The following is a 26,578-nucleotide window of genomic DNA, read 5'->3' on the forward strand; positions in this document are numbered from 1 at the left end:
GCCAGCTCCCACAGCAGGCAACTGGAGTTTAATTGAGTTTAAAAGTGTGTGCAGAGCCCATGGCTTGGCATTATCCCACCATGGGATAAGAAGAAGCTGGTATATTGAAATACCAAACCCATCAGTCATTTGTCAATATGGAGACATTAATTCTCTGGCACTTCCAGCTTCCGGTCATGGATTTAGAAAAGTCCTTCAGGAACAGAGATGCAAGTACTGGTTGCTAGAAGTAGCCTGGAGCTCCTAGCAAAGGTGGGGTCCTAGGGGTGGGTGGGGGGCACTGACCACCACCTAAGGGGCAAGAGCTGCAATAGAGTGTCAACCACAACTCAGATTTTGGGGTTGAGCCACGGAAGTAAGAGACATTGGAACACGCTCCATGACAGACCCTCTCTGTGAGAATGCCAACAAGGTACAGCTCCTGTCCTCATGGGACTTGCAGCCAAGCAAAGAAGCTCACTAGTGAGGACACCCAAAGATGTATCAGAGGAGGAGGTGGCCAGCATGTAAACATGGGAGACCAAGAATTGGGGTGTGTGTGTGTGTGTGTGTGTGTATGCGAACGATAATCTTGGTCCTAAGTGAGTGACCACTGGTTCTGTGGTGTCCAGGCCATAGATGAGTCTAGAGCACCATTCACCAGTGGAAACATATTGCAATCATTTGTTGCATGTGATTTTTAATTTTCTAGTACCTATATTCAGGAAAATAAACAAGATAAATTCATTTTAACACTATATTTTATTTAACCAACATCCCCATAATGTTATCGTTTCAACAGGTAGTAAATGCTGAGTCTCTGACAGCTGCTGTGTATTCTATAAAATCTCGAATCAGACTCACCACATTGCAGGGACTGGCAGGTACACGTCTGGTGGCTGCCATATTGGAAAGTACAGCTCTAAAGCCATTCTTGTGGGTTAGCCCAGACCCAAAAGGATAATCAGGTTTAAAGATAATCAGGGGTTTTGATTCAGACATTGACCTGCTTACTTCAGAAAAGACACGGCAGTGACGTGTAGCTTAAAAAAGACACGGGTATGCCAACTTGGGTATCCAGGGCTCCCCTTTGCTTCCCATGGAACCTATGGAAGAGACCCAGGGATGACAGTAGAGGGACAGGGTGAGAAGAGCCAAGCAGGTGGGAACCGCTCCTCCTGCTCCCTCATCTAGCGGAGGACCCCCCCACACACACGTGGCAGGCGTGGGGTTGGCCCTCTTCTGCATGGACCAGGCCAACCTCTCACGAGAGGTCAAAATGCACATGTCCATTTGTCCTGTTTTCTTTCTGTATGGCCTGATCTGCTCCATGGGTCACACAGCTGGTCATGATGGCAGAATTCTAGCCCTGGGTTTTCTGTCTTCACAGCCTTCCCTGCCACACCGTAGTGCTTCCAGAAACTTCTACACATGTAGATCTACTCTCAGTGAATAAAGAATGGAATTAAAGGTCCCAGAGTACGACAGGGTATGAGGAGAGGGAAGGAGGGAGGTTAAGGAAGGTGATGATGAGCACTGTGGTGTTAGGACACTTTCAGAGGACAGTTCAGAAACCCTAAGCTTGCACGTTAGAGACTGTGTTCTACAGCCTGGCACGTTCCATGGAAACACTCAGGACTCAAAGCCCACAGGACACGCCGAGGACTCCCTTGATGTTCCATTCTGGGCAGTGATGTCTGCTTCCCTGGGCAAATGGTGACCCACAGAAACCTGCTTCTGCTCCCTTCCCGACAGCGGGCAGACAGACTCTGGTGCCACCTGGTCCTAAACCCCAGGGGATTTCTGAGGGGATAAACCTGATTAGCTGACTTCAGGCTGGGTGCCAATCCCTGGACGGTCCACACTGGCCTGTTTCCATGTGACCTGAGACTGAGGGGAAAGCTGTGCACCTCAAGAGGGGGGGCTGCTTCAGAAGGGAGGTGAGCAGGGTCCTAGGATCACCTGACCACAACACTGGTGGCTGAAAACAACAGACACACATCATCTCCTTTTTCCAGAGGCAGGGTCAGAAATGAGCTGTCGGTAGGGCCAAGCTCCGCCAGAGGCTCCAGGGCATGTCCTTCTTGCCCTTCCAGCTTATGGTGGCTCCTGTTGTCCCTTGGCTTGGGACAGCATCTCTAACCCCTGCCTGTCTTCCCATGGCACCTTCCCTGCTGTCTCTACAGCTGTGTCTCAAACCTCCCTCTCCTCCCATTTATAAAGATGTCTGCCATTCCGAATCCAGGACGATCTCATCTAAAAACCATTAACCACATCTGCAAAGACCCTATTTTCAAATAAGGTCACATTCACCAGCACTGAGTTAGGGTCTGGATGTGTCTTTGGGGGGCCATTATTCAATTCACTAAGATGCACTGATTCACGTTTACAACAGGGTAAGAGTTGGAGCAAATAAGTTCCCACCATCTTCAATACGTCATTTAGCCTGATGGCAGGCCAGAGATTTATAGTCAGAAAGAAAAATGCAGGCCACTTCTCGGAATGCCTTTTGGGATCCATGAAATGTGGCAGATTCGGAGACAAGCTCAAGGCTGGAAGAAAGATGAAAAGAGCCCAGAGTACGGAAACAGACAGGCATTAAGTGAGAAGACAATAATCAGAGGAAAACTTGGAAGTTTCCCATTGATAATAAGTGGACAGAAAAAAGACATAAAAGCCACTGTTGGCTGTGATAAAGTAGGGAATAGAGACCTGAGGGAGCAAAATGGAAAGAGGAGAGTCACAGTCAAGGAAACCTCAAGCCACGTCCACAGCTATAAAATGAAAATCTACAGACTTGGAGTATGCGAACTTGAAAAAGGATCTTTACGTTGCTTCAGGAAATATTTCTTCTCCTTCCAGTTGCATCTGGTGGAATCTCTTGTGGCAACTAACGCTCAGAGTAAAGACAGGATTCCACCAATTATTGGACCTTGACTTCTTGGGCTCACCCCCAAGTCTTTCCCAAGGATGTGTTATCTTCCAGCATAAGTCAAAGTCTCTGGAAAATCCTACAGACTTAGGGCAGTTCTGTAAGACCAAACAAGTCACAGATTACTGGTCACCAAATTAAGGGCTACCTTTGGGTCAGTCATGGATCCCTGATCCACTCACCTGAGGCCAGGGGGAGTCAGGCTGAGGGTCTGTCCCTTCCAGGGTCAGACTGGACAAGCCCAGATACACAGGCATGCTACAGATGTGCAAAGGATCAAGGGAGAAGTGTCCGTGGTACAAGTGACAGGTGGCTGAAGATGTGAGCGTAGAGGATGGACCTGCAAAGTCTGGGCCATGCTCAGCAGTGGGACGGCACAGGAAGGTGCCTGGACAGGGTGGGATGGAGATCAGGAATTCTGAATGGAACATACGCTTGGCCCCCAGTGGGGGCCACAGGAGGTCACAACTAGGACAGCTGGACTGTGTGATGATCCCTCAGCAGTTTCATCAGGATCTCGTGTTCTCCTCAAGAAACCAAGACAGGGAAACAACGCAACTCGAGCTGAACTGAATCATCCGCCTGGGGGGTGGAGGGATGGCTCCCCATCGGATCTTTAACTGGAGGTCCGGTGGCATGACTGAGTTGGTAAATCAGCAAGTAGGCCAGCACTTCATTTATTAATTGCTATGTTCCATTTTAATTAAGATCATCCTGGCTAATTATTCCTTTTGCCATGTACAGTGCCAGATGAATAGGCTGGAGGACATGAGGAAGGCAAAAATAAACTCTGCACCCAGTGCACTTGACTAACTCCCCACTGCTTTCTCTCCCCGTGAGGCGATGCCAGCAAAGGGGGAACTCAGCCTCCCATCCTGCATCACTCAGAGTAAGTGGGTGGGGGAGAGAGAGCATGGACTTTGAAACTCACAATTTGGGTTCCGATATTAGTGTTGCCATTTACAAACTGTGTGACCATGAGCAAATATTCAACCTCTCTGACCTTTCGATCGTCCTAGCTGAAAATAAGAAGAGCAACAGTCCTCACTACAGAGAGCTGGTGTGAGGGTGAAACGGAATCCAGGGAAGGACTGGCACAGAACAGGAGCTCCGGACATGCTGGTCCCATCCTCACCTGGGTGGCCTCTCCTCGTTCACCAGGCTCAGTTCAGACACTGGCTCTTCCCGGATGTTTCCCATGTCCCAAATCTAAGTTAGGGTCCCTTTTTTTGTGACTTATCCTATCATCTGACTGCATTTATTGACTCTTGTATTTACTTCTAAGCCCAGCAGATGCACACACCCATCAGTAAGCAATCGTGGTTAAGACTGAAATGAAAACAATATTTTCCTTTCTCTGCATCTTTTCAAATGGCTTACAGGTTAGTAGGAGATAAACATTTATTAAGTTATTTGGATTTAACTACATAATAAACAAAATTGTTAGGTGTCTCTTTTGACCTTGATGTGCCCTGAAAAAATTACTGAGATGTCAAGGGCTCTGTAACCTGAGAAAGTTCTAGAACCCCTAGTGGGAAAATGATGCAGTTGTGATAGTCACAATAATACCATGATTAGGAGGTGACAGGAAATCGCCTTCTTACTTCCCAAGCGCTGTTCTGAGCACCTGGCAGTGCTTTAAGTGAAAGCATCACAGGGGTTGACTCACTGAATCCCCTGACAGCCCCAGAGAGAGTCCATTTCTACAAGTTACCAAAGAGGAAACGGAGGCCTACAGAGGATGGATAGCTTGCTTAAGGTCACAGAACAGAAGATGCCGGAGCTGGTTCTCACACCTAAGCATCCTGATTCCAGGCTCAGGGCTCTTTACTTCTTTACCAACACTCTGGGGCTGCCGAGAGAGCTGAGGATCTGGATCACAGGATCCATTACAAAACTGGGGACTAGAAGAAGATGCTTTGAGTTGTCTGACTAGCACACAGTGACTCTCACCCTTGAAAGGCCTCCCAGGTTACTGGAAACTGGCCAGGTGACCCACGGTAAGCCAGAGGGAGTCTTTTCCAAGGAACTGGAGACTAAGGCACTGAATTCACCGAGTTTCCGTGGCTCTTCTGTCTGATCCAGCAATTCTAACAGACAATGGCAGGATGCAAAGAGAAGGTCTGTGACCTCTTGGTTTTGAGGTAGTAGCTGCATTTGCTTCCACTGCTGTCCTTAGGGCTGATTTGTTCAGTGGCTTTGCAGACTCCCTGAGATCTGCACCTTGCACATAACTTCTCCTTTCATTTGATCCAGATTTGTTGTTTCATTAAGGCTTTGAACACAGACGTCATAAAACACACTACTAAAAAGAAAGAGGGGGAGATAATGCCTCCACTGCTAAATGTCCAGCACTGCAGGTGTCGCTCAGACTGCAGACGTCAGCTGAGCCATCTCTCAGAAACCAGGCAGGTCTGTGCAGTTCATGTAAATAAACAGTTTGGAAGGGTGGCTTTCTGTGTTGCCAGAGAGGTCAGCCATCTACCCAGCAATTACGCCACTGTCAGACTGTAAATACGCATTTGCAAACGCCTCTGTAATGGTTCAGAAACGGTTTGGGCTGTTCGGGAAGGGCTGGTTACAGAACGTTAATGGGGGCGGCAACCCACCATCTTTCAAGGCTGCAGCCAGATTTGTGCCGTTTAAACATTTATGGGTATAGAGCAGGGGAATGGGTGTTTGCCTCTGCCAACTTTCAGAAAATAAAAACTCAGCAGCTATGGGCAGCTGCAGGGCAGATTGATGGACTGAGCGTGGGCATCACAGTTTCAGCAACAGTGAAGTCTTACTTAAAAATGCTTTGGCTTTCTAAAAATTAAATAACCCTCAGCAACGTGTGACACTGCCAGTTGGCCGTGGTGATGTGGTTTTACTCGCTGGGCTCTCTGCCCTCGTGCAGCGCCGTCAACGTCAGGGTTAAGCAAAGGCGGTCCTGCCGACGGCGAAGCATGGTGTGCGGAGGCCCACAGCAGAGGCGAGCTCAAGCCACTCCATTCGGAATGTCTGTCTTTCCGACTTCCACTTTGGGGCCTGGGTTTGAAATCAGGGTTTTCTGTCCTCATCATCATGAGATGTAGATGTTTCCCTCTCCCCATCAGTAGGCGTGCGGGCTTCTCAAGTTTCCCCATTTCCCTCTTGGGCTGATGCTGCACCCAGGCCTGCCAGGCATTGTATATGCACATCACAGAACCTCCGTACTAGGAGTCAGACTGGAGTGCCAAGTGCTGTTGGCAACAAACACCGCAGGCTTTGGCAAATGTCCACCTAGCCAAATTCAAGAGTTACAGAATAATACTTGGGTTACAGCAAGCATATGAAAAAGGGACCGCATTCCAGTGGCAGAGAGATGACAGAATTTTAGTCTTCGCTCCTGTAACACATCCCAAGGAATGGCCTGGGTTGGAAGACCACTTCACTCTCAAGAGTCACTGAAGATCCGAGCTCTGATCATCTTGTAGTTCTGCCATTGCCCCTGGAGTTTTCCTCATCTACATGGTCCAGACTGGGTTGCAGAGAAGCCCACAGAGCAGCTCAAGGAGGAGAAAGAGTGAACCTGGGGAAAACGGCTCGTCAATCACGCTGGAGATGACCTGCAAGGTCAACGTCCACCTCCATCCTCCTGGCCTCGACAAAATCCTGAGGCCCACTTAATGGCAGGGATCCTGGGCACCGCTGCTGCCACCTGGAGTGCCTGCCGTGGAGGAGAGGACGAGCAGGTGCCGATGGCCGTCAGAAGCTTCAGTTCCACCTAACAACAGACTCAAAAGGATACTGCCTTACATAGAAGATAAATGCCACATGGTCGCATATTGATCAGGTGCTTATTATGTGGCAGATCCTCTTTCTTAAGCGAGTGGAAAGTATTAGCATATTGTGGGGGAAATTATATAACACGGTAAATATACTTTTCTACTTTTGGAAGACTTCTGCTCTTCCATATAATAGAAATCAACTGGAAAAAAAGTCCAGGTTTTTACCTTCCTATGCAGGAAAAACGTCCACACCTATTGGATCCCCGTACCTGGTGTTACTGATGCTCTGTGCATAAGCTCACCACCAAGACCTCTGGGTAGTTTTTGGATTTGGATCTCAGGAGTCACAGCTTGCTCATAGCACGTTTACGAAGGAAGGCCTTTTCACAAGATGCTATGACATCATCAAGATTAAATTCTATCTCAAAGGTAGGTTTTTTCCCCAAAATAACTAAGGCAACCAATATAGCAAGCTTTGCAGTCATCCCCCGGATCAGGTAGGTCACACCATCTTCAGGACTTGTGTACTCAAAGCAATGGAAAACAAAACCATGGCCAAACTGCGTGACGTACTTCTGGGAGTGGACCTGCGGATGCAGGAAGTAGTCCAGAGGCACCAGGAACACATCCTTGACTTCATCAGGGTTAGGCTGGGGCTGGAAGCTGTGGTCTATGAAACCCACCACTGGGGTTACCAATGTATCTTTCTAAAAGCAGAAAGCAAAATACACGAATTAAGAAGTGCAGTGATATTGTTTCAAACGTCAAACTCTTTGCCACTTCTATGTAAGGTAAGAGTATAAGCCAAAGACACCAGTTACAAAGGTGTAGTGAAGGGGGAAGAATTTGCTCCAGAAGCAAACTTAGATCCCTCATGGAACAGGGGAGTGTCTGCCCTACCTGAGGTGGCATCTATGAGATGACTGAAGACATTAGGTGTCATGAGCATAAGCTGGTATGAAAACTGGTACGCTCCATGTGGAATAGTCACGTGACAATATTACAAAAACATGATCTCTATGGTGTCAGAACTCCTGTGTGTGAGTGTGTCTGCAGTATAAATTCCTCTCAGCAGGGAAGATTCGGGACTGAAGTAGAAGTATTATTTGCAACAGCCTCAGTCTCTACATTGGAGCTGTCACTCTCTGTCACTCTTCAGTTCATGGACATTTACTTTAGATGAACTGTGGTTACAGCCATGCACTAGAATACTATGCAACAGAGAATGTATAAACACCTTTCCCTCACGGTAAAGATGAGGTATTTTCTCTCATCAACAGAAAAGTGAAATACTGGTTGCAGCATATTTCCATTTATGGAAAAATTATATATATTATATACCTCATATACATATAATGACATTTAAATTATTTTTCATAAAATACATGTTCATATCATGGGGGGATTTCTATTTACTAGTGCTTGCAAATATGAGTTCTGCTTGATTGAAGATGCTCTGTCCTCTTGGGAATCTTGAGGCCAGGGCTGAGTTGGGTGCAGGAGCTGGTAAGAGGACCAAAGGGCCATGACCTGCCTGGGAGAGTTACAGTAGGAGGCAGGGGACAAGCCAGCAGCACCCACTCCAGCTGTGACTCCCCAAGACATCTTCAGTCATTGCCAAAGGTCCCTGGGGTGGGGGGCTCCAGATCACTCCAGCTTAAGAACATTGAGCCAGGAGCACGGGGCGCATGCTTATAATCCCAGTGGCTCGGGAGGATGAGGCAGGAGGATTTGAGTTCCAAGCCAGGCTCAGCAACTTAGTGAGGTCCTAAGCAACTTGGTGAGACTCTGTCTCTAAATGAAATATAAGAAAGAGCTGGGGATGTGGCTCAGTGGTAGAGCACCCCTGGGTTCAATCCCTGGTACCAGAACAAACAAGCAAAAAGGCCACTGAACCAGATTATGCTTATGAGTGATCACTACGTGGGGTTTCTCCTGATACAGCTTGCAAGTTAGCACCGACCAGCTCAGCATTGTCACACGCAACACCTTTCTTCAGAGCCTCTGTTCACCCTAATTTCTCAATGGTGTCATTTTAGAAGTCCCCTGAAGACTCAACATAGTCCTGTGCTCATTGGATCTGCAATGAGCCCCAGAGGCCCGTGTTGAAGGCTTGGGCCCTGGCCACCGGCACTACTTGGGGGAGGCAGAACTTTAAGGGGAAGTTAGGTCATTAGGGCTGCTCTCAGTCTCTTCTGCCTTCCTCGTTCACTCCCCTGCTGCCAGGAAGCAAGCCCTGCCTTGGTGGACCACCTCGCCACAGGCCCAAAGAAAGGCCAGCTGGCCATCCAAGGAGACCTCCATAATGTGAGCCACTACTAAGCCCACTGCCTCCTGAGAAGCGAACACTACCGCCTCCCATCCACTCATGCAAACCCTGTAGCTCCTGAGGACCGAGGAATGGGGTTGCTCTCACTTGGGGAACTTTTAAACATTATGTTTCAGTGTGTCAATAGCGTTCTGAAACAAATCCCTAAAATGTGCTGGGGGATTTGCAGAAATCCCCCAACTGAAGAGTTCCCAGTAGAAAACACTACTGAAAAAGAAAAGAAGGGAGGGGACACAACTGGAGAGGGAGTAATTTACATGTTCTTTTATCTAATCCAGTATTATTCCCCCACATATGCACACGATACTGCGCATGCAGCTACTGGGCGGCCATGAGCTTTTTCCAGTCTAAACCTCTCCTGAGTGACAACCTTCCTGTTTTTCAAATGGGCTCAGTTAGAAGAATGTCTCAGAATCTGACCTTCACAACATTACCCCCACCAAGACTACAAGCCAAATGGAAAACAAAAGCCAACTGAAGCCACTGGCTTTTTGTGGTGAGGCAGGATGGGCCAACTCTTTGAAATAAAAATACACCCGGAAGCTCAATATATCAAATCCAAAAAACTTATAGCTACCTCTGTTATCCTGGGGTGAGGGCACTTGACCTCTGCAGCATCCTCCCCCACCACAACTCCAGTTCAACCATGAGAAAAATATCAGAATGTCTACAAAAATACTTGACCAGTGCACCTCAAAACTGTTGGTCATAAGTCTGAGAAACTGTCATGGACCAGAAGATACAGGAGACATGAAGACCAAATACAGTGTGGTATCTCAGAGGAGACCCCAGGGCAGGATGGAAGATGGCAGTAGGAAAAAATTGCAAACAGGAAATGAAACATGGACTTCAGTTAGCAATAATGTACTGACACTGATACTTTAGTTGTGACAGATGTCCCACAGTGATGTAAGATGTCAACCCCAGGGGACTCTGGGTGTCGGGTACACAAGAATTCACTCTACTATCTTTATAATGTTGGTATCACCCTGAAAAGAAATCCTACGCCCCTGTTAGGATTAAATCAATCATAAAACTAAAAGGATTAATTATAACATTTATACTGATAAAATAACTCTGTCATCCAAATTAATATTTACATTGACTCTGCTCTAAAGTCCCTAAGTACATGAGGTAGTTGTGGTGAGTTCATAGCAAATCAGGTTTGGCTGTATCAGCCTCAGAATTCCTTTAGTTTTTGTCTACACTGTTTAGTTTATACTACCAAGGAGATCCTGATACACACAGAATACAGTTACAAAGAGCAGTTTTCAACAGCTGAGTATTCCACAGTACTCACAAAAACAAGTACCCATAGGGTAAATGTAATGCCCTGGTTTCCACGGGGATATCTGCTACACAGCACACTGGAGTGTGTGTGTGTGTGTGTGTGTGTGTGTGTGTGTGTGTGTTTTCAAGCAAATTCTCCAAATGTATTCTGGAGAAAAGAAAATAAGAATTGAATGTTAATAAAATAATTCTGAAGCAACTTGAGGGTTCCACAGCACCTGGTCTGAAACTCACTGATGTAGCTCCATCCTTTCATTTCCGGGTGAGGAAAAAGGGGTTGGCCTAGGGCTACTGAGCTCACAAATGACAAAGTCCACCCAAGAACCCGGTCTCTGAACTCTTGGGCAGCACTCCTTGGGGCTCATACTTGGGGGAGTGTGGGATCCTGAGATGGCAGACCCCCTGGGTGGCTCAGGAGGGTGATGGAGACCCTTACATCAAGCAGATAAGGCACCAGGCGGCAGACGACCTCCACTTGATGAGGACACAGCCCCACTTCCTCCTGGGCTTCCCGGAGAGCTGTGCCTACGTCATCCAAGTCCGTGGGATCCCTCTTTCCTCCAGGGAAGCAGACTTCTCCAGGTGACCGTCTCAGCTGAGCATTGGAAGGGCAGAGGTACAGCACGTGAATCCCACGGTGGCAGCATTTACTCACTCGGCAGATGCTGCCCAGCTTCTGCTGACCACCCCTACCCGGGAGGGGATGGGGATGGGCATTAGGTGGCGGACAAAAAAAATAGGAAGTTTTTCTTTGAATCCTTAAACAAAGAAAAAAAATCTAAACAACTTCCCTCACACCTAATTTTTCTCTACCTATTCCCAAAAGATACCACCTACACAGATTGACATTGATGGAGAAAAGGCTGAAAGAAACTAGAATTTTATAAAGGGAAAAATTACTCACAGAGCACTTTGCTGAGTCCTTTACTGAGCATTTATTGTGTGTCAGGTATGCTGCTTCATGAGACTTTCCTTCCTGGGTCCTCAGTTCTATAAACCACTCTTTTTTAAAAGTAGTTCTTAAACATTTTTTTTTTTAGTTGTTGATGGACCTTTATTTTTATGTGGTGCTGAGGATCAAACACAGTGTCTCACATATGCTAGGCAAGCCCTCTACCACTGAGCCACAACCTCAGTCCTTAAAAGTATTTTTAATAAGGTGAAATTCACATAATATAAAATTAAGCATTAAAAGTGTACAGCTCAGTGATACTTAATATATTTGCAGTGTTGTACACTCACCCCTGCTATCTAATTTCAGAATACTGTCATCACCTCCAAAAGAAAGTCCATACCTGTTAGGAGGTGATCCCTTCCCACCCCGCCCACCTACTGTCTGCCTCTGGGTTTCCATAGTGGGGACGTTCCGTGAGAATGGAGTCATACGTGAGCTTTGCTGTCTCTCCCTCAGCGTCACGACTGTCCACGTGTATTACAGTTTGTCCACCCATCTGTTCATGGATGGACAAACAGGACAACTAAGGCTCAAAGAGGTTCCACAACCTGACTGAATTCATACGATGAGGTGGAATACAAATCAAGGTTTAATTCTAGCACCTGGGTTTTTAATCAGCACACCTTAAATGCATTAAGAGTTTACTGGAAATACAGAAAATATGGTCACTGGAGCCATTAGCAGAGACCTGGGTCAGCCTCTCTGTGCATCTTGTAAACGAATAGTGGTCTCTCATGTCCCTGTGTTGCCCCCTACCACCCCATCCCTGATTCCATCCCTTCCTCACTTTAGGAGAATCTAAGGAGAGAGTATATCTCCAGCTGTGGCGTCCTAAATGTTTCCCCCTTCCTCATCTGTCTCATATGATTACTCTCACGTCCTGAGCAGGGGTGGAGACGCATAGTCCCTCCACCCTTCTCTCTTCTGCGGGACCAAACTTCCCAGCAAGCTAACCCTGATTTCCCTTTCGCCCACCCCATGAAGCACCCAGTGTCCTCTCCACTGAACAGTTGGTGAGACCTGGCTCAGCAAGACTCCTGGCCTCATCTCAACTGTGTGCAAAGGGCGGGGACTGACTCTGGTTCAAGAGACATGGCAGAAGCCTGTGGAACAGGGCCCCAGCTGTGTTAACTGCTTCATGGTGAGCCCCTGAAGTCAGCTCTTGACGTTTAGGAGCTCCATCAGGAGCTCACGTTGGCATTTTTAGCAATGGGGCTGACAGGACTGCCTAAGAACAAACTAGATGCCTGCTACGGCCCAAATGCCTGTGTCCCCAAGATTCACGTATTGAAATTACTTGAATCTGACTGTAAGCCCGATCAGGCTGTCTGGACAAGACATTCCCTCTTAGGTGTTCACTGCTGGAGCTCCCGGGCTCCCTAGAGTCACACAGCTGGGCTCCCAGGAGACTTCCTCCTGGAGGATGGGGAAGGGGCCTCTGATCATTGGTCCCCTGGACTTGGATGTGTGCCCTCCCACTTGGCCAGCAGCTTGGGGCAGTTCCTAGCCCAGGACTCATCCCTAAAAGGAGACTGCAAACTGCCCAGAGGGCAGTGTGGGTAGGAAAGGAGAGAGGGCTGTTTGCCCAGCTCTCGCACCAGAAGAGCTCCCTCATGGCTGCTGCCAGCTGTTCCCACCTTCTCCTTTTCCAGGTGCACCTTGGCTAACTGACTCCTCTCAGAGCCAGAGCAGCACCGGCTTGCCTTCCCCATGGCTCAGCCATCACCGACCTCCAGTCCTCCAATGCTGCAGGGCTTTGGGACTCTGCACTGCACTCTCCCCTCCCCGCCCTCCTTCCCAGATCTCTGGGGCTTGAAATAGGCAAGAGAAAACCCAAGGACAAAACAGACTGAAGTCTTAGGAAATTAGGCTGAAACTTTAGCTGGCTTCTGAGTAGAACTTAATAAGGTTTTGTTTAATAAAACTTTTATAGGATTACAGAAGAAAATCAAGATTGAGAGCTTCTGTACTGAGAGTCCTTTTTAGCAAAGATAGTTCATGAAGAGTCAGCTTTAGAAAAGCAAGTGGATTCTTCAAAACAGCCTAACATTTTCTTAAGAGTACAGCTAGCATGGATCCAAAACCGTCTTTATTTCCTGTTAATTGGAATAGACGTACAAGCCACTTGAGTTGAACTGGTATGCTCTGACATCTTTTTGAGATGCTTTAAACATACATTTAAAATCAGATCCACATAGAAAAACAAAGTGAATTCTGGAGCTGCTGCAGCCTGATCTTATTTGCCAATTTGCCATGGGCTCCCCACAGCAGTCTCACTGTCGATCTAAGGGTCCTGTGAAGTATTAGGACAGCGTTTATCCATACAAATGTTGTGACTGACATAGACCTTTCGTTTTAGTTTTAGAATACAGATTTTAGTGTGCCCTGTCACCAGCTGCCTTGGAGTTGAATGTGTTCACCATAAGGCACTTTCTTAGAGGTGCCGTAACCTAGGTCTATTTCCTGTGCATTCCGAGACCTCTTGCATGGATGGAGAAAGGTCACATGGCAGGACCATGCCCATCGGCCCTCCTTTCCCTGCTCCTAGAACCAATCTGGATGAGAGCATGCATGAGGAGGTGGCCTGTAGCCATACCTGCTGTGCTCCCGATTTATCAGCAGAGAGGACTTGAAAATGTGTGTGTGTGTGTGTGTGTGTGTGTGTGTGTGTGTGCGCGCGCGCGCGAAAGAATGTTTGAAGGTCTTGCCCTGGGTTCACATACAACGGCAAAGCTGCTCTGAATGCAAAAGGAGACCTGAGACCAACCAGCTTCAGGGTTTGGTATTACCTAGATTTTTACCTTATTGTCTGTCTGATAATTCAAACAATATATTTAAGTGCTAGGCCTGTGCTTACTGGCAGAGCTGGGAACAGATCCCCAGTGAAGCCTGTCCCTCAGGAACCTGGATTTTCATTGCCATGTGTATGTGTGGCATTAACACCTGGCCCAGACCAGAAAGAATCCACATGTGTCTCCTTCCCAAGTCCACAGATGTGCAGTAGACACCTCAGTTCTGCTTTCTTTTCCAACAAGATACTTTCCATTATCCTGTTTAAAAAGCCAAGTTATATTATGGTCCCTTTCTTTTTGTACTTGGATAACCCTGAAATTACTATTTCCCCAATTGTTCCTCCCCCAACACCAAGGGAGGGGGACTGCACCCAAGGGTGGCAGGGGTGAGCCTGAACCCCTATTCCCAGTCCAATCCTCCTTTCAAGTGAAATCATTTGTCTTCAATTTCAGGCCATGCCTGCCACTCGACACTCATGATGACAGCCGACGATATGAAATTCTGCCAGGTGCTGGTGCTGTTTTAGGTGCTTTGCAATTGTTACCCTGTGAAATCCTCACAGCAGCCCCACAAAGGAAGCCTTAATATGTCGTCCTCAGCCAGGTGCAGAGGCGCACGACTGTAATCCCAGCGCCTGAGGCAGGAGGATCATGAGTTCAATGCTAGTCAGCAACTTAGCGAGGCCCTAAGCAACTCAGTAACATCTTGTCTCTAAATAAAATATTTTTTAAAAAAGGGCTGTGGATGTGGCTCAGTGGTTAAAGACCTCTGGGTTCAATCCCCAGTACCAAAAAAAAAAGATGTTGTCCTCATTCTACAGTAAAGAGAGGGTAAGGAACTAGGACAAAGTCACACCACCGGCCAGGAGAGAGCCTGCACTGGGTGGGGGCAGCTGACTTAGGGTCCAGTCTGCTAACTTGCATGTTCTAGTCTTTAACATCATCGCTGGGGTGAGCTGAGTCTAAAGAGTGGCTCTTGGAGGGGGTCATTTTGCCCTTCTCCCACATCCCTTCCAGGGTGGCAGGCAAGGTCTGGAGATAGTTATGGCCATCACAAAGGTGTGCGTGTCCTACTGGCATCAAGTGAGCAGAGGCCAAGGATCTTTCTTGACCTCCACGGTGCACAGGATAGCTCCACAGTGGAGTTATATCGTCCACACTGTCAACGCACCATGACTAAGTAACCCTAGTCTAGAAATGTTTTAAATTAAATGCTGGCTAAATTCCTAAGTTTTCTTTCCAAAACTTCCCCCTCCCACAAATGCCATGCCATCCTGTGACTTCTTGTACCTTTCCACACTACAATTTTGAGAGTTCACTGGAGAATCATGGCATCAAACTGTGCACATGTCACAAAATTTAATGCAGTTTCCAGCCACCCTGAGACGTCATGGCAACAGCCTCTTGTCCACTTACCTTCTCCGACCGGCGGGTGAATAGCAGGTGAAGTTTCCTTTCCTTAGCCAACAATGGTAAAAGGATGGAGTATTTGTGACATGATAAGTGATCATATTTGGTCCCAACATCAAGCTTTTTCAAGCGGGCTTTAGCATCGTCTATCAAATTGTTTCTGAAATGGAAACAAATCAGACGTTTCAGTAACCAGAGTTATGCAGAGAGTTCTTAGTGCTGCCTATGTTTCTGCTTTTGTGGGTCTTCGAGTTTAGCATTTCTGAGTCTCAGGGTATTTGTCAAGAGCATGGCAGAAATACTAGTATTTAATAGCATTACTTTTGGTACAATTGAATGAAGTACAAAACTACTAAGCACAGAGTTAAGTACATGAGTTTATTTTGAAAACCTAAATTAAATCTAAAACTAAAGAATGAAAAACTGTTTTTTACCAATAATGCAGAAGTTGAACCCTGAAACTCATAATTATATTTGGACAAGATGAGTTTGCTTTAAAAAAAAAAAAAAAAAAAGGTCATTATAAGGTTAGACCACTTTCTTTCCTGGTCCTTACGTCAAGGTACCAGACGCTTATGTCTTATAATGGTGCTTCTCAACCTGAGCCGCCACAGAATCACCTACCACAAGCCACTGGGCCTACTCCTGACAACTCAGTAACTTTGTAATGAGGCCTGAGAATTAGCATTTTATCAAACTCCCAGACAGAATGGGGGAATATATTTTGAGAACCATCACCTGGTAACGAGCAAGAGTTTGAATAAAATCACAAATGGTGCCCTTTTCATGTGGATTTGTTTGGGTTCTTTTGACAGGTCTTTTTGATGTATTTGATTGCTAGTTTATTTAGTGGGTTGAATGCCTCTCCCCCCGAATTCATATGCACTCAGAATATGACTTTATTCAGAAATAGTTCCTTTGCCAATGTAACTAGCTAAGAGTCTTGATATAAAATCACCTTGGTGACTTTATAACTGGTAAGGAAGAGATGACAGAGAGATTGGTGCACACAGGGAAGAAGGCCTGTAAAGACAGACACAAGGACTGGAAAGATGCTGTCACAAGCCAAGAAATGCCAGAAGTCACCAGGTACTGGAAAAGGCAAGGAGGTATACCCTAGAAATTTCAGAGGGAGTGTGGCTCTGTCAACACCTTGATTTTGAACTTCCAGACTTCAAAACCAGAGAATAAACTGTTGTTTTAATCCTCTTGGTTAGCTGCACTTTGTTATGCCATAACCAAGAAAATGAACACATCGGCTTTAATTTTCTGTAGGAAGGCTGTTATTACATCAGATGTTTAAGTTTGCCAGAACTAGTTTAAGGAGGGTACAGGAATGACTTCTCTGAGTCTTACTATCATCTGTGACATGCTTGAGTGTACTTAAGAGGATTAAATGACCATCATGTACTGAGACTGACACTCAGCTGCTGCTCAATGATTGGTGACCAGTGTCATAAATGTCCCCATCATCAGATAAAAAGTTGTTTGAAATCTTATGCTTCTTTTTATGTGGCAGGGTGCTCAGTCAGATTTCTAAAACGACCCATGTCCTGAAAACAATCACTGGCTTCAGAGTGTGTCCATGTAAACAGGCCTCTGTCCAGAAAAGGAAACTGGCAGCCTGGAGTGGGAGAGGGCCCTCCCAAGGGCAGCTTTTAAGCCCCCAGACTTGACCATTGGAACCAGGGGAAGTAAAAGTCTGCAAAAACATGTCTGTCCACTGTAGGGCTGGCCCTTGAATAATGATCTAAACACCAAGAGCAGTTTGGGGCAGGGCTCCCAGTACACGCTTCCCATGCTTTTTTCTCATAGAATCCTCGCGCAGCAGCCGGGCAGGTGAGAACCGGAGCATGTCCAGGTTCAGCGAGGTTATGTAAATGCAAGACCCAAGGTCACTAAGGGAAAAGCCATCAGGGGACGAGGCGGTCATCAGAGGTCCTGAGGTCCATCCAGTTGCGGAGACGCGGAAACGGAGAGAAACCGGCTGCAAAGGGGAAAGCGCTCTGTCCCCACCGCCCGGGAGCAACCCCGCGCGTGTGTGAACCACGCGGGATGAGGGCTCAGCTCCTGGAGAGAAGGTGGAAAGTCCTGGGGCTGTGCGCGCCGCCCAGACGACAAGGACACCGGTGCCGGGCTCCAGGAGCCGCAAACTCTGCCCCAGCTAAAGGGCTCGGCGGCGCCCAGGGTGATCAAGGCTGGGCTAGGCCGGCGCTGGTGACAGTGGCCAGGAGGGGTTTACCTGACGGTCTCCTGAAGCTGACGACGCCCCGACATCTTCCGGCAGGTTTGTTTCCAATTGGAGACTGGGGCGGGGATCCGCCGACCCCGCATGCGCAGAGCGGCCCGGGCCCCTGGGCGGGGCTTGCGGAAGAGGCGGGGCTAGATCTGGGTTCTGAGGCGGACTGGGCGGGGCCTGCGGCCAGGGGCGGGGCGGGGCTAGTTCGGAGGCGGGGCTGGCAGGGTTCTAGGCAGGTCCTTCTTCCTGATCTTTTCAGAGCAGCTTCTATTTGAAAAGCGAGAGGCCCGAGAGAAAGCTTGACACTGACAATTGCAAAAACGCTTTAAAAAATTGACAGTGCTGGTGAGGTGAGAGGATTCTGACCTTTACATCAGGATTTGTGCCTTAGTGTCTGGAGCCAGTGTTTTAACTGTCTTTTTTTTTTTTTTTTTTTTTTTTTTAGCATCAGGAAGAAGAAAATGAGCAGAATAATAAACAACATTTAAGAATGAATGCAGCCAGGATCATATTCACCTTTATACAAAGGCAGTCATAAAATATAATTCATATATTATTATTTTAAGTGAAAGGTGTCCACAAGAACGAAATTGCTTAGGACCCGTGAAAGTCACACTGCAGCCCTGGGTCAGGAGACAATTAGCCACAGTTCCCAACGCCTGCGAAACCGCTGAACCAGCATTCCGAGGTTTCCCGGGCAGTCCTGGCGGAGGCTGGGGAAGAGTCCAAAGTAAAAGTTCTTGACCGCCTGAAGATACTGAGCGTGGACTTCCCCTACATTAGCCCAGTGAGTCCTCTGAGCAGCCCGGCGGGGTAGGGGTGGTCTTTGTAGAGGTATTACCATCTTCCTTTCCAGATTAGAAACTAAAACGTACCATGCTTAAGGTTGCCCAGCTCCAGGTCGAGTCGGGTTCATGCTGAGCTCTGAGCCCATTTCTTTCAACACCACGCTGAAATGGTCTGACTGTGAAGGAGACAGAGGTAAACTAACCCCTCATCCAGGCTGCGTTGCATAGTCCTAAGTGCCAGGCATGAGGCCTGGGCCCTTGGCCTGGGAAGCCTCCTAGTGTTGTGGGGTGATAACAGTCACTCAGCTCTGATAATTCAGTGTGTTCTTGGCGCTGGGTGAGAAGGGAGGGGACACTGGTTCAGAGGATTGAGTCGGAGGGTGAAAGCTCTTGTCTGGGGATTTGGTCCTCTCTTCTTCAAGCATCCGTCCTCATTTTTGAAGATGAACAAACTAAGGCTCAGAGTGCTGAGTACCTTTCCCATAGTCACACAGCGAGTAAATAATGGAACCAGGTATGGATCCCATCCAGTGATCTACATCTGGGACTTGGGGTATGAGATTTGAGGAGTAGGTGGAATTTCAAGAGACCAAGTCCGGAAAGACAGCAAGCAGTCTAAGAGCAGGGATCACCGGAAGCCAAGCCTGGGTGGGTTTGGGGAGTCCTGTTCTCAGGGGCAGGTTGTTCAGTGTGGCTGGAACAAAACAGTCGTCTTGCCGAGGGGAGCCTTGGAAGTAGATGAAAAGGCCTAGAAAGCTACAGCAAGATGGAGACCTACCTTCTTCCTAAAGGAAAAGGAAGAAGAAATCTGGGTTGTAGGAAGACCTCTGTGGCAGCAGGGTAGAAAATAGATTGGCAATGGGAGACACTGAAGGCAACTGGGGGCTCTTCTGAAAGTCTGGGCTCAGGAACCAGGAAAAAAAAGAATGCTGTTAAGCTTTCTGAAAAGCCTCCATATTCCCAGCACTAGAAAGTCAGAGTGTTGAAGGGGTTTGGATGCCCTAGTACAAAATACAGCCCCGAGATGCCTCAGGGTGGCCAAGGCTGTATGCATGGCGCCTTCTTTCACGTTGAGAAATACTGCTATAAAATTAGCTTTCGTGGCTTCCATGAGATGGGAAGCCATGACACAGGGGCATCGCAATGAGAAATGGATCTGGATAGACTGCCCGTGAGTCTGCACCTACAAGACAACAGAGCTTCCAGGTAAACTGGCAGTATCTTAGGAGACATGACTTCTGTGCTTTGCATAGATCCGTTGGTAATAATGCCATTCTGGAGGTTGTGATGAGAAGTAGTGTTCTAAGCAGGTCAGGCTGCCTGCAAAGCCAACACCCCTTGATGCGGGCCTCTCAAGAAGCAGATCCCTGGCACCAGGGTCGGTGGGCCTTGTCTGCAGACCTTCCCCTGCATCCTGAATTTGAGCAATACCTGACAGTGTGGCCTGGGTGATGGAGAGATAAAACACCAACTAGCCAGAGGAGCAGATGCTGTCTGGGGAAGAAAGCTACAATCCACAATGAGCCATAATGTCACGTAAAGGGCATTGGAAAGGGGACTTGGGTCCTCTCAGGAGTGAATTTATCTTGGCCTGGGTGTAGGCAATAGGATCTAAGAGATTAATGTTCCTGGAAAAATAATGCTCAAAAAAAGTGAGCTTCTCTGGAACTGGAGACAGCAGGATCGCAAGTTTAAGGCCAGCTTGGACAACTTAGTGAGACCCTGCCTCAAAATAAACCAAAAGGGGCTGGAGATGTTGCTAAGTGGTAGAGTGCTTTCCTAGCATGGATCAGGCCCTGGGGTCTATCCCCAGTACCACAATAAATATATAAAAATTAAATTAAAAAGAAGAAAAGAAAAATGTGTTTCCTCCATTGCCTCCCTCAATTTTTGGGACTTTCCCCTCTTACTCATGCCAGCTCACCTCTCACCTCAACCCTGTCAACTTTTATGCCACCACCTTCTAAATATAGAACAGTCCAGGAGGCACAGTTCCCACCCCCGCCCCACTCCAAAAGAGAGAAAGTAGAGGGACATCTTCAAAGACAGTTAAATAGGAATTTCTCTACAAGTAGTTCAGGGGTCTTTAGTGTCAAAATCATCTGGGGATGGGGTGTTGTCTGCACAACCCAATGCTCCAAACCCCACCTTGCAGGTGGAAATTCACCCAGGAACATGGCATTTTGAAGCAAGCTTCTGGGTGATTCTGATGTAGGGATAGAAGACAGTGGTTTTAGAGTTCCACAGGTGATAAGACCACCTCCTTCTGCTACTTGGTGATGTGGCAACCCTAGAGGGAAGAAGATAGAACAGCCACCAAGAGCCAGGAGGTTCCATTCCTGGTAGCGTGGAAACCATCTTCCTTTCTGGTCTCGGGAGCTGACGACATGGGCATGTCATCTCAGAGAGGCTCTGAGGATGTTGACAGGATTGTCTTGTAGCAAGTGGGCTGGAGTAACAGATTTCTACATCATGTGGCCTTTGTGTTTTGTTTTGTGTTGTTTTAAAGATCCCTGTTAAAAAGGAAAGAACTTCGAGTTTGGCTCAGCATGCTTCCTGATTGCCGTTTCTGGCTGGGCATCTAGTTGGATGCTGGAAAGGCAGAGACCCGTGACAATTGGCCCTTGCCCATAAGGGCTCTAGTGTCAAAGCATCTATACAAGAATCTTCTGGGGCTGACTCAACACAGGCACTTTGGCCACAGCCTCAGGGATGCTGACTCAGATGGGGCTCTGAGCAGCTGCATTTACAACCAAAACCTTTGGTGATTCTGATGCAGTCTCTACTTTAAGTCTTGGAAATAGAATCTAAGTCTGAGAAAATAAACGAATTAAAAGAGCAGAAATTTGCAGGCAAATGTAAGCCTGAAACTTGGTCCTTGATTTCTGGCAATAGGTATGGATTAGGAATCAAAGATTTTGCAGGAATTATAGGAAAAATGCTTCTGGAACTGCCTTGGGTTATAAAATATAAATGCTGGCAATCTATTTCTGGGTGCCGAAATTGAGATTTCATGGATGCTGTTTTTCATCCAGGTTTAATTTTCATGGAGAAAGAATAAAACAGATAGATGCTTGCATATTAAGATGCCTTAAATCTCTGGGTCTCCATGAGCCAGGCCTGCCAAAGGCTGACACACACTTACTGGTAAGCATCATTCAAATGTTTTTCACGTTGGTTCTCATTTCCACGCACCTTTAGGAATGAGATAAAGATTAGTTATGTTTGAATCCTTTACTGTCATGTAATCTTTGTGTAATAGAACAATCAAGGAGGTTTAATTACCAGTGACGACTAAGCTGGGACATTTGTAATCTAAATGAAGGCTCAGCCTAGGAGGCACATCTCTGCGTGACTGCGCCTCACAATGAGGAGCAGTCTGCTTTCCATTAACATGAAAATTAGTTGTGAAATTGGCTTAAGATTTTCCAGTGCATGTGGGTAGAGCTCAGTGTCTGTGGAAGAAACAGACTCTGCTTCACAGGAAATCCGCCTTCCTGTGGCTTCCCTTTGGCCTTGGGTCTGCCTACCTGGAACCCTGGTTAGACTTTGGCCTTCACAGGTAACTGATACTTCTCCCTAACTCCAGACTCTGCTGCTGAGGTAGCTTGGTGCTTCATGGAACCCGTGCTCTGCCATCTCAGCAAGGACCAGGCAGGCCACCTGTGCTGTGCTCACGGGAATCCCTCTGATGATCTGCCACTACTGGTGTAACTGATATTAAACACCACTGATGGGCAGACAGACGGATGGATAGATGCTTTGAGCGGGGTAGTGGCCTCTGGCTTCATATTTGTCCTGAGACTGTCTTAGAGTGGCCACAAAATAGTCTTGTTGGGGAGCAAAGCCAGCACAGGGGAAGCCAGATGAGAATGTGGGTCGTCCCAGAGTCCTTTCAAGGGTCTGATGGTAAAGGATAGTATTTCCAACAGCACTGTCCAGGAAGAACTTCCTGCAGTGATAGAAAGGGTCTACATCTCTGCTGGTGTGACAGCCACTAACCTCAGGTGGCTTTTGAGCACTGAAAATGTGTTGGATACAATAATCAATGTCATACTGACAGGTGGCAGGTGGAGAGGAGTGGTGGAGATTAAGGGCTCAATTCTAGGGACAGGAGCAAGGCCATAGGAAGGGAGAAGAAGGAAGTTGGGGGTAGGCCAAGAGGAGGGGTCCCAAGACCAGGTGACAGGAGGCTATCCCTGGTTGCTGTAGAGCCATGGGTTCTGTGTGTCAGCCACACACCCACTCAGTCACACCTGTCCCAACTGGTCCCTTGGATGAGCACACTGAGCTGCAGTATGTCCAAAGGTAACCTCTGGCAAATTAAATGCCATGGTAACATCATTAGCATGTGGTTTTGACCTCCCGTTATAATATAAAGCTGCTCCCCTGCCCTTTACGCTGCAGTCATTTCCCCGCCTCCCAACTTACAACCTAGCCTGTCAGTCTGTGAACATGCTAGCTAGCTGTTCATCAGTCAGCCTGTAAGTCTCCTTCTCCGCTATTGGTCCCTGTTAGCCCGCGGAATTCCAATATTTAGGAGAAGTTCCTGCACCATTCTCTCTTTCTTTCCAGCCCTGAGCAGAATGACGCACTAGTCGTCCACCTAATAAAATCTCTGGTGTGAGCTCCCGTGTCCAGAGTGGCTTTTGGATGCTGTTGCTGAATCGCAACTTAGACCAGGCACCCAGAGTGCCTGCTCCCCTGGATTTAAGGGTCTGAGTTGCCTTGGGACCCGAGCTGAGCTGCATTTTTCTTACACCCATGGCCTTTCCTAGGGAATGCTGGGATAGTGCATGTGCCCTTCCATCAGAGTTGACAATCTTGTCTGCCAATCGGGTCACCTAAGGACAAGGGAAGAATTAAACAGACCACCAGATCAGGACATAAAAACACACTGAACCCAAATCCCTGGGGCCACAGCTGCTCAGACTGGTCCAGTCTCTGGACTGTCCTTTGGTTTTGTTCAGTAAACCCTTGTGCTTGCTTGCTCCATCTGCTCTCTCTGCCTGCTAAAATCCAGGGTCGCTCCTGCTCAGAATGACCTGCCCACTCATCTTGGGAGTATGCTTTCTCCTTTGTCTCTTTTTTGGAGGGCTTGGGGTTGGGGAGTTACTGGGGACTGAACCCAGGGGCACTTTACCACTGAGCCACATCCCCAGCCCTCTTTATATTTTGTTTTAAGACAGGGTCTCAAACTTATGATCCTCCTGCCTCAGCCTCCCAAGCCCCTAGGATCACAGACAGCTCTTTTTCTGGCAGCTCTGGTCTCAGCACTCAGGCGATCCATGCGTATTTGTTACCTGAATACTGAAATGAAGAAATGGTTCTACCGAACTTTGAAGAACGACGGATTTTGATGGGCTAGAGTAGAAGTGATCATCCTAAAAGGAAGGAGAGGCTCAGAGGAACAGGAGTCCTTGGAGAGAGAGTCCAGCAGAACCTGGCTTTGATTGAAGAAAGAAGGGCAGGAACCCAGTGTTAGTGTCTCAGAGTTGGGGACTTCCAAGAAACTGAGGCACCTTGAAGACCCTCTCTCCAAACCCTGATTCTTGCGATCAAGTCAGGAAGATTTCAGCCACGTGAGACATATCAGAGTAAGAGGAATGAATTTATTGAAGAGACAGGGAAAAGGGAAAAGGGACACTCTCAAGGGAGAGTGGGTCCTCTCAGAAAGGAGAGGACAATGTGCTTCTCCTGCACTCCAGTTTTATTGGGGATTTCAGAGAAGTTTCCAGAAAGTCCTGCCCAGATCCACCTCTAGACTTTTGACTGACTGCATGATGACATCAGAGTTTCAAGTCCCCAGTGTCATGGCAACTCTAGGTCACCTTGGCCCATGCTGACTGGTTCTAATAGGATTCTTAGCCATCCATTCTCACAGATTTTATGGTTGGGAGGAATTACCCTTAGCTTCCAGAGTTTCAGGATCTGGTCCCAAAAGTCTCCTCCTTCATCATAACTTGGTTTCCTCTTATCAACATTATTTCAGGTCTGTATTTTTTCTGCAGTGAACAGGTAGTCTGCTGAGGAATGTGACATATCCTGTCCACCAGGCCAGGCAGGACTGCAGGTAATTTCCTTCTTGGAAAAGAAACTATGTGGGAGTCAGCAGCGTGGGCCCATTTTATAGAATAATTCTCTTAACCTCATGTTCCTATAGCAGTGGTCCACATCACTTTTGAATATAACTCTGAGGCTTATTATTATTTTTTAAAATTTTTTCTTTAGTTGTTGATGGTGAAAGGTTATGGAAAATGGTGTTCCTAAAAGACAAAACAACAGAGGGACAGTGTGGCTTGGGAAGAGGGAGGGGAAGTTGGCCAAACATTAAATCTCTCCCAGTGAAGCCAGAATTGGGGACAGGCAGTTAGTGTAGAAATAGGGGATCAGGTCAGATCAAGGAAATGGAGGCCCTGAAAGCCATCTCCCTCTGGAAGTTGGAGATTGCCCTGGGAGAATGGAATGTCAAGGATCTCTGGAGCCCATTGATTACCAAATTTACCTGCCCTTATCAAGGACTGCAAGCAAGGAGCTGCTGATTAATGCTCCCTGGGCCCTTGCCTGGCTGAATCACTTTGGCCCTCCCCCTGCCCCATCCCCTTCTCACTTTGTTTTACATCTCACCTGCAAAACCAGCCTAGTCCCATAGGCAGGAAGGAGAGATGGGGGGTGGGGGGCAGAGAGAACTGGAGAACAAAAGAGACCCTAACCTATAAAAGATGCAGGGTGCACTCACTTCTTGGGACTCTAGAACATCAGCCATGGCCCCCTTCTCCCTCCGGGGAGAAGTCTGTATTATTACCTTTAAATAAAACCTGCTTAATATGCTTGCCTCGGCGTGTTATACTTCAACACCCGAGGAAGCAACAGTGGTATCAACAGTGCACCCTTTCCTAATAACAATGGGCCCTAAACTTAGACCTTCCCCCATTGCAATTTAACCCTAAATGGAGGCACCGCAAATATCGAAACTCTGGGAAACAATGGATCCCAGAGAAAGAACAATGAGTTTCAACACTTTTTACAACCACCCTCCTAAGTTAAAGTGTTAACCTGTACAACTAGCCCCTGACGGTCAATACTGCACGTACACAGCTTCCAATGATTCTATCATTGTGCCCTAGAAAACCAAAATCCCCTCTGTAACTGAGGGCCGTTTTTCCCATCCAGAAAATGGGTCCCATCGGTGCCCAAATCGGCGAAGGAATAAAGGCTTCTCTGAAAGGTTGAGGTCTACTTCCCATCCTTTTGCGCTTACAGTTGCGCTTACATTTGTTTATATGTGGGGCTGAGAATGGAACCCAGTGCCTCTGCGGCTTTTATTTTAAAGGGACATATTTTCCTTTTCCTCTTCCCCTCCCTAACTTGGGGGCAGGGAACAAGATTACCTTGAGTGATCAGCGCTCCACAGGAAGGAGATATCTGCCAGAGGATCTAGGAAGTAAATATCTCCCAAATTAGCAAGTAAATGTTAACACCCATCAGGGCACCCCTGGAAGGTAGCCTTTGAAGAGCTCTTTTAAATTCCCTCTGTTCCGCCTGATGGGTGTCCTGACAGGAGTCCCCTGTGCTTCTCCTTTGCTAGCAAGGCAATAAGACTTCCTTTTCCTTTTTCTCAAAACCGTGTCTTGGATGTGAATTAGCATCCAGGACAAGGACTGAGCTTTCAGTTACATTCCCACTGGAACACAAAGCTGCTCCCACGCCCCTTACATTGCATCACTGATACCGCCGTTTACCGGTGACGAGTTCTGCTCCTTCTAATGTTGAAGATTGAACACTAGAGAAGCGCGCCAAGGCAAGCAGATTAAGCAGGTTTTATTTAAAGGTAATAATACAGACTTCTCCCAGCAGGAAGAAGGGGGCCATGGCTGATGTTCTAAAGTCCCAAGAAGTGAGCCACTCTCCATCTTTTATAGGCTAAAGTCTCTTTTGTTCTCCAGTTCTCTCCCTGCTTATCTCTCCTTCCTGCCTACGTGACTAGGCCTGGTTTTGCATTAAGTGAGAAACCATGGGCAGGGGGAGGGCCAGGGTGATTCAGGCAGATAAGGGCCCAGGGGGCATTAATTAGCAGCTCCTTGCTTGCAGTCCTTGATAAAGGCAGGTAAA

General features: G+C 47.4%; 1 protein-coding gene and 1 long non-coding RNA gene across 4 annotated transcripts; one reads left to right on the forward strand and one right to left on the reverse strand.

Moving 5' to 3' along the window:
- Positions 1-2,072: 2,072 nt before the first annotated feature.
- On the reverse strand, positions 2,073-17,796 carry NUDT7 (nudix hydrolase 7). 2 transcript variants are annotated; one of them, XM_079116962.1, is made up of 4 exons: positions 17,682-17,796; positions 15,446-15,599; positions 10,719-10,877; positions 2,073-7,370 (listed from the first exon to the last, which is right to left on the reverse strand). In XM_079116962.1, the coding sequence occupies exons 1-4, from the start codon at positions 17,771-17,773 to the stop codon at positions 7,008-7,010; spliced, it is 768 nt and encodes a 255-aa protein (XP_078973088.1). In that variant the 5' UTR covers positions 17,774-17,796; the 3' UTR covers positions 2,073-7,007. The 2 variants fall into 2 exon arrangements, with proteins under 2 accessions (XP_078973088.1, XP_078973087.1); XM_079116961.1 differs by having other exon boundaries at positions 10,719-10,958.
- A 104-nt stretch (positions 17,797-17,900) lies between these two features.
- On the forward strand, positions 17,901-26,186 carry LOC306649036. Of its 2 annotated transcripts, none has more exons than XR_013760560.1 (3): positions 17,901-18,465; positions 21,502-21,613; positions 23,729-26,186. It is a non-coding gene; the product is annotated as an uncharacterized lncRNA (long non-coding RNA). The 2 variants fall into 2 exon arrangements; XR_013760561.1 differs by lacking the exon at positions 23,729-26,186 and having other exon boundaries at positions 18,014-18,028; positions 18,124-18,465; positions 21,502-22,797.
- The last annotated feature ends 392 nt before the right edge of the window (positions 26,187-26,578 follow it).

The sequence above is a fragment of the Sciurus vulgaris genome, assembly GCF_902686455.1.
Source record: "Sciurus vulgaris genome assembly, chromosome: 17".
Taxonomy (NCBI): domain Eukaryota; kingdom Metazoa; phylum Chordata; class Mammalia; order Rodentia; family Sciuridae; genus Sciurus; species Sciurus vulgaris.